This window comes from Microtus pennsylvanicus, chromosome 9 (genome assembly GCF_037038515.1).
Source record: "Microtus pennsylvanicus isolate mMicPen1 chromosome 9, mMicPen1.hap1, whole genome shotgun sequence".
NCBI classification, from domain to species: domain Eukaryota; kingdom Metazoa; phylum Chordata; class Mammalia; order Rodentia; family Cricetidae; genus Microtus; species Microtus pennsylvanicus.
In genome coordinates, this window is record NC_134587.1 from 14,821,154 (window position 1) to 14,837,200 (window position 16,047).

General features: G+C 38.8%; 1 protein-coding gene across 2 annotated transcripts in view; it reads right to left on the bottom strand.

The window, feature by feature from the left end:
- The window catches only part of Xirp2 (xin actin binding repeat containing 2), a 72,652-nt gene that overhangs the window by 33,855 nt on the left and 22,750 nt on the right, over positions 1-16,047 (bottom strand). For both annotated transcript variants that reach the window (XM_075984991.1, XM_075984990.1), the window contains exons 2-3: positions 13,019-13,167; positions 7,781-7,918 (exon numbers count right to left, since the gene is read on the bottom strand). In XM_075984991.1, the coding sequence (XP_075841106.1) occupies positions 7,781-7,918; positions 13,019-13,075 (195 nt within the window). In that variant the 5' untranslated portion in view covers positions 13,076-13,167. The remainder of the gene's footprint in view (positions 1-7,780; positions 7,919-13,018; positions 13,168-16,047) is intronic.

A 16,047-nucleotide genomic window follows, 5' to 3' on the forward strand; every position in this document is an offset into this window, starting at 1 on the left:
GAACCAGCCCAGCGTGTCCATGGTATTCCACTATATAGGTCTACATGGAGATGGGTTTTGATGCCAAAATTTCTTATAGATGCTAAGTTCTTATAGTGTAGGTTAAGGTGTAGGATCAGGAAGTCCGAATGGCTAGCTAGATGGCTTGATGCAGGGTAGAGGATTCCAGAAAAGCAGATAGCAGACCCCACCACTATCCTCTACCACTGCATCTGGGACTCAAGCCAAGAAGTAGTGGTCAGGTTGTCCTCAGGTAGGCCCCAAGACAGGCAAGGGAAACATTGGTGGTGTGTAGAGGATCTTAAGAGAGGCGACTCTGTCTTCCACCTGAGAAATAGAAATCTGAATCCGACTGCCTTTTGATTTGTGATTGGCTCCACATCGCTAGCAGAGGAAGTACAACAGTCAGTGAAGATGTTCCACAACTTGAGCACAGAAGCTTCTCTTAGAATATAATTTCATGGGATTTCATTTGCATTAAAAATAATGCAGGATCCTATCATGCCCTATAGAAATACAAGAAGTTGGGAATGAGCAAGAAGAGGGCAGAGAGACTGGTGACAGCCAGCTGCAGCATGGGACAACCAGAGAACCATGGTCATAGACATTCAGGAGACTGGCCAACAGTTCTTAAAGCAGGAATAGGGGGAAAAAAACCAGTCAGTCATGAAGCATGTACCTACAGACGAACAATGGGGTTGAAGTTGGCACTTTGACTTTCTAAACTGAAGAGAGCAGGGAAGAACTGTGGAGAACAGCTGTGGTCAACTAAGGGATAGTCACCAGCTGGGATGTCTACATAATCATCAGCCAACTGAAGTCTGCACAGAGCAGCTCCTGCAGATCAGGCCCCATGAGTGTTCCAGACGTGAACTGATGAGGCCACAGTGCACCGTTTGTTAAGCACTTGGTCTTCAGATTCTTATTCTGAGTCAGCGCTAAGTTAATCTTTGGTCACTTCAGCCAGAGACACAAAGGAAGAACTATAGAAGGTAAACAGGCCACAGGGCTGACTTTGGGAAAAAGCAACAACAAAGAGAGGACGATTTATCATTAGTTTTAACTCTTAACCAAGCGAGTATGTTACAGGCAGCCAGTATATGGTCCCTATTTATGTGGCAGTATCTCTGTTGGTTGTTCCAACTGCACAAACCATATTATACCACACGTTACTTTTATCCCCTTTCCACCCAACAAGTAAAATGTGCTGAGAAGTCATAACACACAGAGCAGTAATTTTAGTATGCATAGAAATGGAAAACCAACCCCTTCAATCCATTCTCTTTTCTTCATTTCTTCAAGTAGTATAGCTTTTCCTTTTCTGCCTGGTTCAATTCATACACTAACTAAATCATCTTTTCCTCATACATCTTGCCACAATGCCATGAACAAAGGGGTCTCCAAAAGCCAATGCTAGCCTTTTCAATTGCTTCTACTTAAAAACCAAACTCCATTCATCGTGGCATCCCGGAGACATGCCATGCCTGCACAAAAGGGCTTTATTCTTTCTCCTCTCCTCTGTGTTCTGCGAGGTTTGACACATCATCTTTTCTCTTTCTTAGATGAGGCTAAGCACTTTTCCTCAGAGGAAGAGCTGCTTACTATTCTAAATTTTAAAATGTGCACTCAGCAGTGTTTCTGACGATTCCAGAACAACACATGCCCAGAGCACATACAGGTACGCTCGTTTTAAGATAATTTCTAATTATTTCTGCAGCTCCTGAGAAATGGGTGTTACCTAGAGCTAAACAAAGAACTGACAAGAATGTTAAGTTGTAAAGGAATCTTCAAGTCCTTCCACATACATAAAGATTTTAAAAACAACCTTTCTAAGTGAAGAATTATTACCCTCATTAAAATGCCTAACATATATGAACGGGTCAGGTAATCTGGGTCTCCCTGTACCTCCTCCCCATCCTTTTCCTATCTCTCTCTATTCCTTTCTCTCCTCCTCTTGTTGTCTGCCTGTTAAGATATGGCAAGAAAAACCTTACTGGGTTCCATAACCTTGATGCTAGATACCAGCACCCTGAAATATGAGCCTCTAATTTAGGATCATTATAAATGAACTAGTTTGTGCTATTATGTTTAGCAGCACAATATAGAATAGAATAGACTCAGGGATTATAACCCAAGTTGTCTGACTTGGGAGCCAGGAGTACAACATCACTTCAGACTGCTTTATTTTGAGTGCTATTATCTTCCGTTATTTTAAATAGTATATACAATTAAAATACAATACAAGACATTCTTGGCCATCACCTTTAGTTTCGATGGTGACCTGGGTCAAGGCAGAGTTGGTACTGCCAACATATGACCTTGAGAAATGATGTATGTGGCATAAATTAAAGGTAATTTTAAAGCATGAGTAACTCTGCAATGTGCACATCCAACTGATAAAAATATATTTAGTTTGCTTAGAAATTATTGCAGGTCACCTTTATAGAATTGAAAACACTCAGATGTCATTTCTCATCTGTCACAAGCTGTCAGAAATGTTTTCTGTAGACCTAAAATTGTCCAGGGATCGCTCCAAAACCGTGTAGTCTTCCAGGGTATGACTGTTTATATTTGCATTTGTGCAACAGCAGATGCGTGTAGAAAGTAGGTGCCTTTTCCCAGCACATCTGAGATGGCAGTAGAGAGAAGGGCAGATACGTTTAGCTCTTGCTGAGGTCCAGGGCAGCAGTTACAATGACAGGCCATTTCCTGGGTGCTCCACAGCACTGAGCACGTCGAAAATGTGTGGATCCCAACCTGTTCCTTCCCACTGAAGCCACAGAATGAAGCAAGAAACAGCAAGAAACCAAGCAACTCCCAGAAGGAAGAGGATTCTGGACTGCCACAATTAGAGGCCTCCTCAGTGGTGCACGGATGAGAAAATCCACTTTAAAAAACGAAGGAGAACGCTGAACTTGAGAAGGGGGCACAGAGTGCTACACTGGTAGGAAGACTATGGGATCTGAGGATTCTCTTGGAGGGCTGGGCACGCTCTAGATTAGGCTGCAGTGACGTTTAATAACTCTGCGAGTATATAAAGCGGTCCCTGAGCTGTACCCATAGAGTGAGCCGATATTACAGCATGGAAATGATATGTCAGTGAGTTTTTAAATGAGGGAAACAGTCAAAAGAGGATGAAAATCTCAAGAACACTTAGAAGCTGCAGACTGGCGCACAGGCATGAACATGGGGAGACAAAGGGAGGTTTCTTTCCCATTGCATGCTCATTCCAGCAGCTGCTCCACAGTGAATTCTGAGGTCCTCATTTGAGGATGGAAGAACTGAATTTCTAAGATCTTCCTCCCAGAGGCTGTTGTAGTAAATGAAAAAGAAAAGTCCTTTAGGACTGCAGAGATGGCTCAGCAGTTAAATGCACTGGCCACTTCTAAGAAGAACCTGAATAGTTGCCAGAATCTACGTAGCACCCACAACCATCTGTAACTCCAGTTACAGGGTATCTGATGTTCTTTTTTGACCCTGTAGGTGCTAGGCACACAGAATAAGCGCATGCACACGCGCGCGCGTACACATACACACACACACACACACACACACACACACAAGCAAAATACTCAAAGAAATAAGTCTAAAACATTAAAATTAAAAGTATCCCTTTAAGTGATATTTGCCTTTTTATCAAGAAAGATCAATTACTTTTTCTAGTATAGAATGCTGAAGACTCACTCCTAAAGTGAAAAACAAATTAAAGTTTGATAGTATAAATCTCACATAAATAAGAAACAGGAAGTATTCTGAGTGCTCAATATCCCCAGACAGAGACAGATATCATTCCTGATAGAGTAAAAAATGTTTAATTGAAAGGCAAAATATATATGAGTGCTGTTAAAAACTAGTACTAATCAGCGGGGCAACCCAATCAAGATTATTTATTTATTTGTTTGTTTTTTTAGTAACAGTCTCATTACATAGCCCAGACTGGCAACTTGCATAGCAGACTTGACTAGTCTCAGACTTATGATCTTCGTGATCCCAACTCTATTCTTTTAAAAAGCCAAATTTGTCCTACCGCAAATCCCTCTTCTCCCCGGGGCAAAGGCTGAATCCTTTCTCTAATATTTTTCCTGTGACTACTTCCCTGGGTAGCAGTGATGCTGCTGATATACAGAACCATATAGTATAACTAGTCCCACATATGAGATGAGGCAACATCTTGTTTAGCCACCATGACAACAACGAATGTTCCTATGCTTTCGTTCCCCTGTTTTGGTTGAAGGTAACACACAGACTCATAGGTTTGAACCCTTCATTCCTAGCAGGTGGTGCTGTTTCGGGAGGGCTTGAAATCTCTGGTCTGTTGCCTGTGGTATGTAGCTAGCAGACCAAGGCTGCTGAGGGTCCTAGAGGGCAGCTTACTGCTCATGTTTAATTCTGGTTCCAGTTCTGAACTGTCTGCTTCCTGATCTTCCACAATGAGGAGCAGCAATCTATTTGCCTTCTCCGCCTTAAGGGACTGAATCCCCTGAAACTGTGAGTCCAAATAAGACCCATTGTATGGGCTTTCTCTCTGGTGTTCTGGCACAGGGAAAACAAATAAGCATTTTCTTTCTAGCAAGTATAAATGGGTATAAGGGACTTCTAATTTCACAGATAGCTCAGTTTTCAAGCCCGCTTTCCTCCAATTGCTGATCTCCAAGACACACTGTTACCAAATAGCCAATTACCTTGAAAACAATGACTTCAATACATTAAAAAGGAAAGAGGCAGATTGGACTTAATTATTACAGCTAATGAAAACATTACTAACAGTGACATTAAATATTGTCAGAAACCCAAGACAAATGTTCTTTCTCTTCACCCTAATTAAATTGGTTTCCAAATTAATATTAGTTACTGCATGTCATCAAATTAAATATATTTGGCCCAAGGAGGACTGAGCAGGAAAATAGATCTCAAATACTATCAATAAGCCAGAGGATTGCAAATGTTATCTGAGCTGACGATAGCTTATGTAAGGACAGAATTAACTACCCGTCTCGTGGCATGCATGTTGTCCTTCATCTCTAGTGATGAAAGTACACATTTTTAGGATGCATTTAGATTGTTTCAAAAGTCTAAGTGGATATGCGAGACAGTTTTCCCTTTCCCCTCTAGAATCAAATTTGACATTTATCTCAGATTTCTAATCAAGATTTAAATGACAGTCTTTTCTTTTTTTAAAGGTAAAGGTGGCTTATTCCATTTTCTCACAGGATTCTATATTCAAGAGGCATTTGATGAATGCCGCTGACTAGTTTAATTTTACCTGTGATTGCTATATAATATAAAGTACGTTTTCATAACTTGGATGTATTTATCCTCAGGGAATTGTCAGATATTATCCCCCTATCTGAAGATAGATAGAGAAGCTGAAGCTTAAACAGATCACGGCAGCTCTGGGTCCAGATATTGTCTGTGTTGTTTTGCTGTTTTCATGTACTTCCGTGTTTCACAGTCATGAAGCATGTCTGTATGAAACTCACAAGTGCTCCTGTGTCTCCTTTAGTTTGGCTTTCACAGGATGTACTTTTCACTGATAGACATAGGATGAGAACTTCTACTTGGTAAATAAGGAGCAGGTACTTAAGCCAGTCACAACAATTTATTTATTTTTTGTTCCATGATGAATGCATGTCCTCCATTCATAGGCAGGATGCTGAAGGTGGCTACTTATTTATTTACTCTAAGGGTGTGTGTGTGTGTGTGTGTGCTAGTTTGTAGGTCTGTTTACACGTGTGATCAAACAGTGTCTGTAGAAGCCAACAGAGGATGATGGATCTCTAGGAACTGGAAAGTAGGTGACTGCGAGTCATGGTGCAAACATAAGAGCAGCACTTACTCTTTGTCACTGAGTTACTTTACCTCACGCCCTAGGCATTGCTTCAATCATTATAAATATTAACGTACTTTTTGTAGATAAGCCCAGGAGCTTAAGGCACAGAGAAGTTAAGGACCTTGCTATGTGTCACACAGATAACTAAAGGTGTAGAGACTTGATCCCTGCCCTGACGCTAATATCTGTGCCCCTGACTACTACAAAGAGGTCTTGCTTTGCCAATCTTCCAGCTCCTAATAAATCACCTCTTATGCAAACTTTTCTCCAAATTCAATGATCAAAGAATTGTACAAGTCAACTCTGATAAACCAAAGGAGCCTAAATCCACTACTCATTCGTGAATGAAATTTGGGTGGACCATGGATTTATTTTATGCTTCTAGATGTGAGTACAACTTCACAGTCATGTAGATAATGAATATAATATTCATAATTAGATGAAATGAAAACCTGGAGTTATTTGCTTAAAAGTTATTGCAAATTTCAGAGTGACGTATACAGAGTACTAAACTAGGCCCTTCTAAGCATGGTAGGAAGGACTTATATAACTGCAAAAATGTGTATACCAAAGAAGGATGCTCTAGGTCTATACCATTCAACAGGCGAGTCTCAGAGCTTGAACTGAACTCTGATTTGCGAATCCCAAAACTTATGTCTGACAACCTGTAACACAGTTTTCCTAATGGAAATGTGTCTACAAACATATTCTTGCTTCTGTGAGGAATCGGTTACTTAAGTTATGAACATAATTATATATATATATATTGGTTTTTTGAGACAGGGTTTCTCTGTGGTTTTGGAGCCTGTCCTGGAACTAGCTCTTGTAGACCAGGCTGGTCTCGAACTCACAGAGATCCGCCTGCCTTTGCCTCCCCAGTGCTGAGATTAAAGGCGTGCGCCACCACCACCCGGCTATATTTTATATTTTTGACAAATTTCAGTGAAACTTCCCAATGACGCTTGACTCACTCGTTTCCTTCTGTTCCAGCAGCTATATGAGGTCACAGATAGGTTGTGTCTTGCTCTCTTGCTTGCATTATATGCCTGTACGCATCATTAGAATTACTGCAGTAGGTGTATTTAGCTAACTGTATTATACCTTTCTACTCTCCAGACAAAACTAGAACAAGATAACTATTGTTCAGGTATTAAACTTTTAATCATTGCACCTGATTCCTTAACTACTTCCTTGCCACACACAGCACCTGACTGTTTCATATTTATAAAATTTATTTATCTCTGCATTTTTTTCTGAGTTTTTTTTTTAAACAAAACACACCCACGTTATTTGCTATTACAAAATTTCACATCCCAGTTACTTCCTTTCTCATGGAAAACACAGGCTCAAAGTACAGCTGTTTACACAGAGGTTGTGAACTTTCTGCATGCTGAACTGTCTGATGGGTTTTTACATTTAAAAATCATTATATCTCAGGAAAATATCTGATGATATATGATTCTGAAGTAGTGAAACAGAAAAGTTTTATAAAACAAAAGTCATGTTATGTGGTTTTATGTAACATCTGGATTCTACTGCTTGATGTTTCATGATTTTTTTTAAAAGAAAACAAAATAAAACTCCCACAACAAACACTGAATAATGCTTCATATTTCAACTATGCGAACGACCAACAGATAGTTTCTCATGAATCACAACCTAGAAGCAGAAGCTCGGTGCCAACGTGTCTCTCAGCATTTCTCTTTACTTGTTGACTAAGTCATACTATTTAAAACATAAAAACACTGAAAGAGGATACTCCAGCATGGCTCACATGGCAAAATGTTTCAGCTGTGTAAACCAACACATCAATACGCTTAGATGATTTCCTGAATGATCACTTTAAAATGAGAAGTGGAGATAATTCTACCACCAGACAAGGAGTGTTTCTACACTGGTGAGAGCAAATTCACCCCTACATGATTTACCCATCTCGCACAGCGGCAGTACCTGCTCAGATCTGCTCTGGTGATGGTATTGATACTCAGAAAAGGCGTTCCTGGTTGAAGTCATTTCATCCTTTTCAAATTGTTTCTTCATCTCGGCCAAGCCACCCGGCACTGTGCATACTTCAGATTCTTCCATGACCTACAGTGATTTAAGAGGACAGCAGTTCAGAGTTTCATCTGTGTAGACGGTATGCTCAGGCTATTTTTGCATGACAGATGACAATTATTGATGGGTGGAACCCAAAAGAGATATTAACGTAAACTGATTGCGACAGCCTTCCTTTGAAACTAAATTGTTCAGTTGTTTTGCCATCTACCAGTTTTATACAATGCATCTTCAAAACACTGAGTAATATTACCCTGTTTCAGATAAAGTTTTATGTCTATATTAGGCTGAACACTGTGTTCCTCTAATAATATACTAGATGACTTGTGGGTATGAGAATAATTAAATTAACTGTAACTCAAAGTAAAGCTGTCATTAAAATCTCCAACATCTGTACAGGCAACAGACACATTACCAAGAATGATTATTCAACATTTTTAATAACACTAAGTTTTATTTCAATTATCTTGGATGAACGAAATAAAGTGCCTTATGTAAGTGAGTTAAAACTATCAGTAAAAACTGACGCTTCCAGAGTTAGAACGCTAGGTGAGTTTTGCATACATTATATTTCCCTCAGTTCACTCCTGTTATGAGCTATGGTCACCAATTATCTACATTTTAATCTAAAGAACCTAAGATTCAGAGAAGTGAAACAGCTTATGGTCTTTAATGCAGGACATTAAGTGAAGGCGTTAAATCTGATCACACCTGTCTGTCTCAATCATAGCCTCGATGAATAGACAACAAAAAACCCAGCTACTTTTCACTAGAGCTGGCACATCTCAATTTGGCTTTGAGCACTGGCCTGTCAGAACCAAGTATCATAAATAGAGGGTTTGAATAGAAGGGCATATTTTTAGATGAGAAAACTGATCTCTGTCCATAGCCAGAAAAACAACTTGCAGGGTACCAAGGAGCCCTGTCAGATTATAGGACTCACAGGGAAGTGCCTAAGAGCCTAGGGCTTTCCTTTTGATGAATCAACAACTTCCATAGCCCAGCAGGCACTCAAGCCTAGATGGGATGCCAAGTGACAGGCAACCTGACCCCGTATAAGCCCTTTGCCTGGGAAGCTTCTGGTTCTACATGAGAGAGGGTGGGGATTCAGTGACATTTCCAACTACAGCAGGATTTCTGAGGTATGGTCCAGTGCTGACATAAATAGCCCTGGGAGCCTAGGACTGTATAAATCACAGGAGGCCTGACAGATAGCTTCATGTCCTGCTTACTCTGAATATCCAGGGTCCTGGCATCTTTACCGAAAACTCTTGAAAGTCTGTGAAAAATCCATCTATCTCAGGCACTGATGTGAAAGTGCTGGTGTCTGAACTCCTGTAGAGTTCTATGAGTTCCTGTCAGACCCTGGAGAAGTTGCATTACCATAACAACTTTTCTCTGGCTTCATACTTTCTTGGTCATTTCAGAATTGCTCACTGGGAAGGGAAATGATTGTATCCTTCTATGTATTCCATGTTAAGATCTGGAGAAAGTAGGAGATCAATTTTGCAATATAAGAGAATAAAGAAACAGAAATATGAGCTTAGGCCACAATAATTCTTTTAAACCCATCTACCAAGAATTTGAAAGTGGCCTCCTTAAACAGATCGTATTGCAATTAAAATATAAGCTTAATTATTATCAAGAACCCTATTATTTAAAAAGTATAGACAATTCAACATCATACACAAATTAATTATGTTAGTCTTAGTATTTATGTCAAAAACTGGGTATTCTTCAAAGGAGCATCGGTTCTCAGTCTGCTTCTTACCTACCACGTGGATTAAAATATGGCTATTCCCATCCCTTTCCTTTGACATCTACTTTGAAAGCAAACACATACACAAGTGCAAAGAGCTGCTGAGTTTTCATAACCTTGCAAACATTACTACCCCTACTTTGTTGTTGTTAGTATGACGTCAGATAGATCTCCCTGAAGGAGGGTAATAATGGTGCTAAGGTTACCTGGAACTAACTAGTCGTGTAGAGGAAGAACTACCTGAGTGAGACTGCAGGATTTACAGGTTTGGTTCCTATCTGGAGTGACAGCCACCTAAAGAATCATTCCAGTGGTCTCACTTTATTTAGTGCCCTGCTCCGAATACTCCAACTCATCTGTATTACTTTTAATACCTCATAACTTAGATTTGGCCTTCGAAATAAAACTGGGAATGTAATGGATATGCCGATAATTATGAGTTAATTTAAATTCTCAATACTTAAACCTAGGTAAATATATTACACAGTGGCCAACTTAAGATGTAAGGCCTCATCAGTGAAAAAGAATAGTTTTGGGGTAGTAGGACTAAAGGGAAACAGCAGAATTTGGGAAGATGGACAAACAGTGATTGTAATCTCAGATTTTATAAAAACCCAAGTTAAAGTTCTTGAAGCTTCTATTTCATACACCAGACATGGAAATAAGTCTTTATTTTATTTTTTTTAATTTTTTTACAGATTTATGGTGTGTGCTAATAAGATAAAGAGGATAAAGCTGCCCTGGAGAACCTGACATTTGATTTGTTGCTCTGTACACATGACGTCATTCTCTGTTCTAGGGCTGTCTGCAGACTGCTGCTGTTCCATGGGCATGGTGTGCCCCTTGAGCCGCCATTGCCAGCTGGCAGCTAACACAACGGTAAACAGTGGGTCACTGTTAGCTGTGCGAGCTCATTGGACTTAGTTTGGGCTGAATCTGTGAATTCTAGATTTTTCACCTACAGTGTTGGTGTCAACTGTGTGGAGAGAGAGTCACAAGTAATCTTATCGGGCTAAGTGATGAAGCACTTGATGGCACCAACAAATAAGACCTTTATTCTACTTTGTTTGTCTCTATTTACAAGGACTTTTTGAGTCTATAAATGTTCTTCTTCATTGTAATATTTTCTTTATCATAATATTTGAGATCCATTGAAGTTTGAGGGATGAAACAATCTCTTGTATGAAAATAGAACATTAAATATAATTAAGAGAGCATTGACCTCATGGATCTAGGAATTTAAATTCATAATTGTATAATCATTTGCACATAATTTTCACTAAAGTTTTGGACTACAATTTTGGCAGAAATAAAATCAATTATTATATTCCTTTATGTAGAAAATTTCCATATCTATTATTGAACATAATTATTTAATTTACCCATGTCCATTTTAGTTATGCACACAATAACCTCCAAAAGCAAGACAGTATAGTCCATGGGCAGTTAATCAGACCCAACAGCAGCTAATTCTTAACTATCCATGAATTGGGGCAGAAGTCCTTTCAGCTTCCAGTGAGAGCTGACTTGTAGGCAGGGCTTGGTATTTCCACCTCATTTCTGATCACTATGGTAAGAGCCTTGGGTGTACGTGAACCATCAGAAGTGATTCTGGTTCATAGAACAGTGGTTGAAAACAGTAACCAAACATGAAAATGATTTAAATACACTTCGTTTCCACTAAATCCTTGATAGGGAGGCTTTTCAACAAGAAAGAGTTTCTCATCATAAAGAGTTTTTCTTTCTTTTTTTTTTTAAGGTCAAATGATATTTTTCTTCATAGCATTTCATATTTTGCCCCTTTGAAGGTACAACAAGGAACAGTGAGCAGTAGATAATACATCACCTCATACGAGTATACTAGGGCAATGTTGTTATTCCTAACAGCTAGATAATGGGGGAGGGGAGGTAGAATAATTGTAGCAGAAGTCAATAAATCACAAAATGTTAAGGCTAGAGGAAGATGAGTCAGTGGCTAAACAGAGTTAATATCTTTATAGGCCATTGTTAATAATTAGATTTCTTTTGCATTGCAAATCGGCTGTGTCCCCATTTTTAGCGTCTTTTTAGCACCATGGAAGTATAGATCATACCATGATACTAATCTGTTTTATAACATATTATCCAATTAAGAAAAAAAGATCTAAATCTCCCTAAGTAAAACCATTGTTTACTAAGTAGCAAGTATTTAATGAGGCATTTTCTCATCTTAGAAACTATCTGATAGCTTCCAATTTTTTTTCTAGGATTTTATACATTTCCATGTTTACTACTTCCCTTGTAATCTAGACTACTGTGTAGTGTTGTTCTTAAACAATCCAGCAGGGGGTGCTCACTAGGAAGACTAGCAGAAAGTGTCCTGTGGAGCTGATACTGTGGGTTATGGAAGTGATGGAGTTACTTAAGTCACTTCTCCACACCCATTCCAAATCTATGCAGTATCTAAAATGTATTTTAATGACTACGGAGAAACTTAAATGTCATCTGCAATTTCAGGGCTGTTAATGAGTTTGGCACAGTCAGCCCTGTCTCTAAATAATTTGTAAATGTTGAGTAGCTATTTTTAAATCCTACCTTTGGGAACCTCTCTCTTTCTGTCTCACTCAATGTCTCCCCCTCTCATACACACACTTCATGGCTAATTTGGGGATTATAATTATAAAAGAATGTCCTCATATTTCAGTAAGCTGAAGGGCACAGAATACAGAATCCAACCAATTCTTTTGAACCTCACTTTATTATGGGTTGGCTCTAAAATTGGTGGTCTTTCTGAATCTCAGAGTTTCCCATAATCATAATTGGTTTAGTAAAGAGCCTGCATTGATAATCTCTCTCATTTTGATGTTGATTAAGCCTCTCCTAATGGATTCATTGCATACAGAGAAAAGCAAAAGAAATTACACTGCAAGAGAATTTCAATGAATGATACACAAGACGGAGGAGGGAAGCATAGAAGCCCACATTATTAAAATTTGAAATTAATTCTCAACCTTCCTGAGGAGAATAGCTATAGGTTAAGTGGTAATGATGACAATAATAACACATTTATGCAGTGCCTCTTGGCTTCCACATAAATTATCTCCCCGGTTCTTCCCCAACACCCTGTGTGGTAGACAGCTATTCCTATTCCTCACTGTAGGAAACTGGACTCGGGGAGGGGTCAAGAGAATAGTTCAGGTTCATTCAACCACCAAAAGGCGCACCTACACTTCATCAGGCCAGTGTTAGATTCACGTTATTTATTTTTTATTCTTTGGTTCTTCTGTAAGAAATATCTTAATGCGTAGTACTCTTATTGTTTTTCAAAAGTAAAGGAGAAGTATGTACAGACAGCATCCATATCTCCTCACGCAAAGTTCTGCAGAGTTGCTTACGTTAGCAGAGAAGCTGCGGGCGTCACCCCTGGAGACAGCTGCCTGGTATCTTGCCATCCGCTCCTTCAGAGAGAGCGCCTCAAGGAGCTCCGACTCGTCCTCACTCCCAGCAGTACTGGCTTCTCTGGGCTTTGTAAGGTTGAAGGTCACTGAAAACAAATGTAGCATTGTCAGACGGGTGTCAACTTGAGAAGAAAACAGCATCAAGTTATGACCAGCGAGGGCTTCTAATGTACTTGGTCTGCAAAGCAACGCAACACTTTCAGGGTTTCTCCAAGCTCCCGGAGAAAGCTAGAAAATGTCCATACAGGAGAATATTCTCATAGAACTATTATTGCCCATTCCTCCTTTCTGAAGTTAGGATGATGAGAAATAATGATTTATTAATAGAGACATAATCTAAATAATTAACATTCTCCAAGCATTATATGCCGAATTTATGTTAAATATTGTATAAACATCTCATTGGCATCTCTAACGACTTTGTGGGTAGATGCTATTTCCTAAGGCTTACGTGGGCAGAAAAAGAAGTACATAGTAGTTAAAACAGCAACAGAAAACTTCCCCAGAATCACATAATTCCTAAGGTGCAGGTTTGAGTACAGTTGGATTAAATATTGAGCAAGTGAAAAATTGTTCTCTGTATCATTTCTTATGCCTCAACACTGAAGAAGGTATATGTAGCCAAAATCTACAGAAGACTGTAGATTCTGACTTTTATTTGCAAAGGCAGATGCCACATAAGAAAGAGCAATAATATCATTAGAAGCAGCTCTGTCTGTCACTCATGTCAAAGAGTTTGGTATTTTTTTCCATTAAATCATCTCCCCGGCACAGAAGTGTTTAGCCGTACACCTGGTACCAGACCAAAAGACTGACTGCAAGTCTACAGATGATAGTAACTGAAAGCGGGAGGATCTTAGGGACTCTGAGCCAATCTAAGCACATCCTTAGCCATAAGACAGCATGCACCGCAGTATTACCTTTCAGTGAAAGGAGTATGAGGACTCTGTGGTTTACTATTCACTCTAAGATGGTGTGTGTGTATGTCTGCTTGTGTGTGTGCGTGCGTGCATGCATGTGAGTGTGCGTGTGTGTGTGTGTGTGTGTGTGTGTGTGTGACTGAATGCGTGAGTGTGTTTTACCCCTTAAGTATGTGCCCCATACTTCTTACTCTAAGGACTTATAGCTTCTGGAACAAAGAAGGCACAACTCTTTGATGTATTTTATCATATTTGTATTTGCTGTATATAGGACAAGAGAACAAGCTAGACGTGTCTCGTGAAGAAGAGAAAATTCCAAACATTTAGACATACCCTCTTCGGGAGCCTCATAAGTATTAACATCACAAATGACCGTCTTAGAAGTTTTCTGTCTATGTGCCTTAGAGGTAATTCATTGTGCAGATAAGTTAAGCTATATCCACAAAAGGAGGTTGGATCCCTTGTTGTTTCCTATGCTAAGGGCATTACTATGCTTAGAATCCATCACACTCTAAGTACGCAGTTTCTTTTATTGCTTATACAAATGCCATTGCCAATTCATTAAAACATTAATTCTTTATGTAGCATGATAAACCACGTAAAAAGAAATAACATACAGAGAATTACTTTGAAAGAAAATTAAATATTAAAAAATACAATCTGTCACAAAGACAAGTTTCAGATACCAAATGCAAAAATGCCTTTCTTTAAGTGTTCAATTTGTCTTTAAAAAAAGATGTGTATGATCATTTTTGAGATATAACTCATTCTATAATACATAAAATTCAAGCTATTATGTCTATTCTTGTTTATTACCTCCCAAAACATCATACGACTAGAGGTTATATACATACTTTTCTTCTACAACTTTAAAAAAATCGATCAATTTATAATTTTTTCCCACATGACAGAAATTCATTATACTTTTCTGAGTTTCTCTTTTTACAGGGAGTTAATGTTTGAGGCAGTTTTCAAAGTACACTGGTGCTATATGTATGTTCTGAGAATTCTTGACCAGCTATTCACGTCTGCACAATCAATCAAAGAAGATTGTGGATATACCAGTCTGTGTTTCTCGGAGGCTATACAATAATGAATCTCACTGGCCAGACACTAACTATAACAAGAGGCAGGCAATGAGATTTTTATAACCTGCATCCTCCTTCTTTCACAAGTATGTTCTCAAAGAAAGAGTACTTAACAATATTCACTGACTCCCATCAATAAGAATAAAAAAAAGGGTCATTCACACATTCAGTATGAACTATCCTAGTATGAACTACTCATTTAGAAAGTTTCCAATTTAGAAATGGTTTATACAAGTTACATATTAACATAAAAATGAAAAGTGATGGGCATGCCTCATCAATTATCTTAAAATATTAAATGTTGTAAATTCAGCCTGAATATCTTTATACAGTAGCAATGAGAAATAAAGGCCAGCATACTGATACATAAATCCAGGGTCAGTGTGCGACTACTAAATGCTGCCAGAACCATAAAAATATCCACACATAAAATGCCCAATGTGGCTGGGTTCATAGGGACAAGTGCTTTATCACTATCTCATTTATTAAGCCAGATCTTCTGTTGGCGTGTTTTCTAAATGTAAATATTTCTCATTGCTTTTGAAATATGGGAGGCACATTTCCAGACTGTAGCTCTGGAAAAAGTCTTATTAAAAGGATGACTGGATAATTAAAAAAAATAGATTCTATGGGTTGAAATACAAGCATTAGACATTAGACACTTTAAAACTTATTTATTTACATATAGCTTAAATGTATGTGAGCTGGGCAGTGGTGACGCACACCTTTAATCCCAGCACTTGGGAGGCAGAGGCAGGCGGATCTCTGTGAGTTCGAGGCCAGCCTGGTCTACAAGAGCTAGTTCTAGGACAGGCTCCAAAGCCACAGAGAAACCCTGTCTCGAAAATAAAAAAAAAAAAAAAAAAAAGCTTAAATGTATATGAATCATGCTTTTTTTCCTTTTGCCTACTAAACATGGACTATGTGAAACTTCATAATATATTGAAATGTCACAATG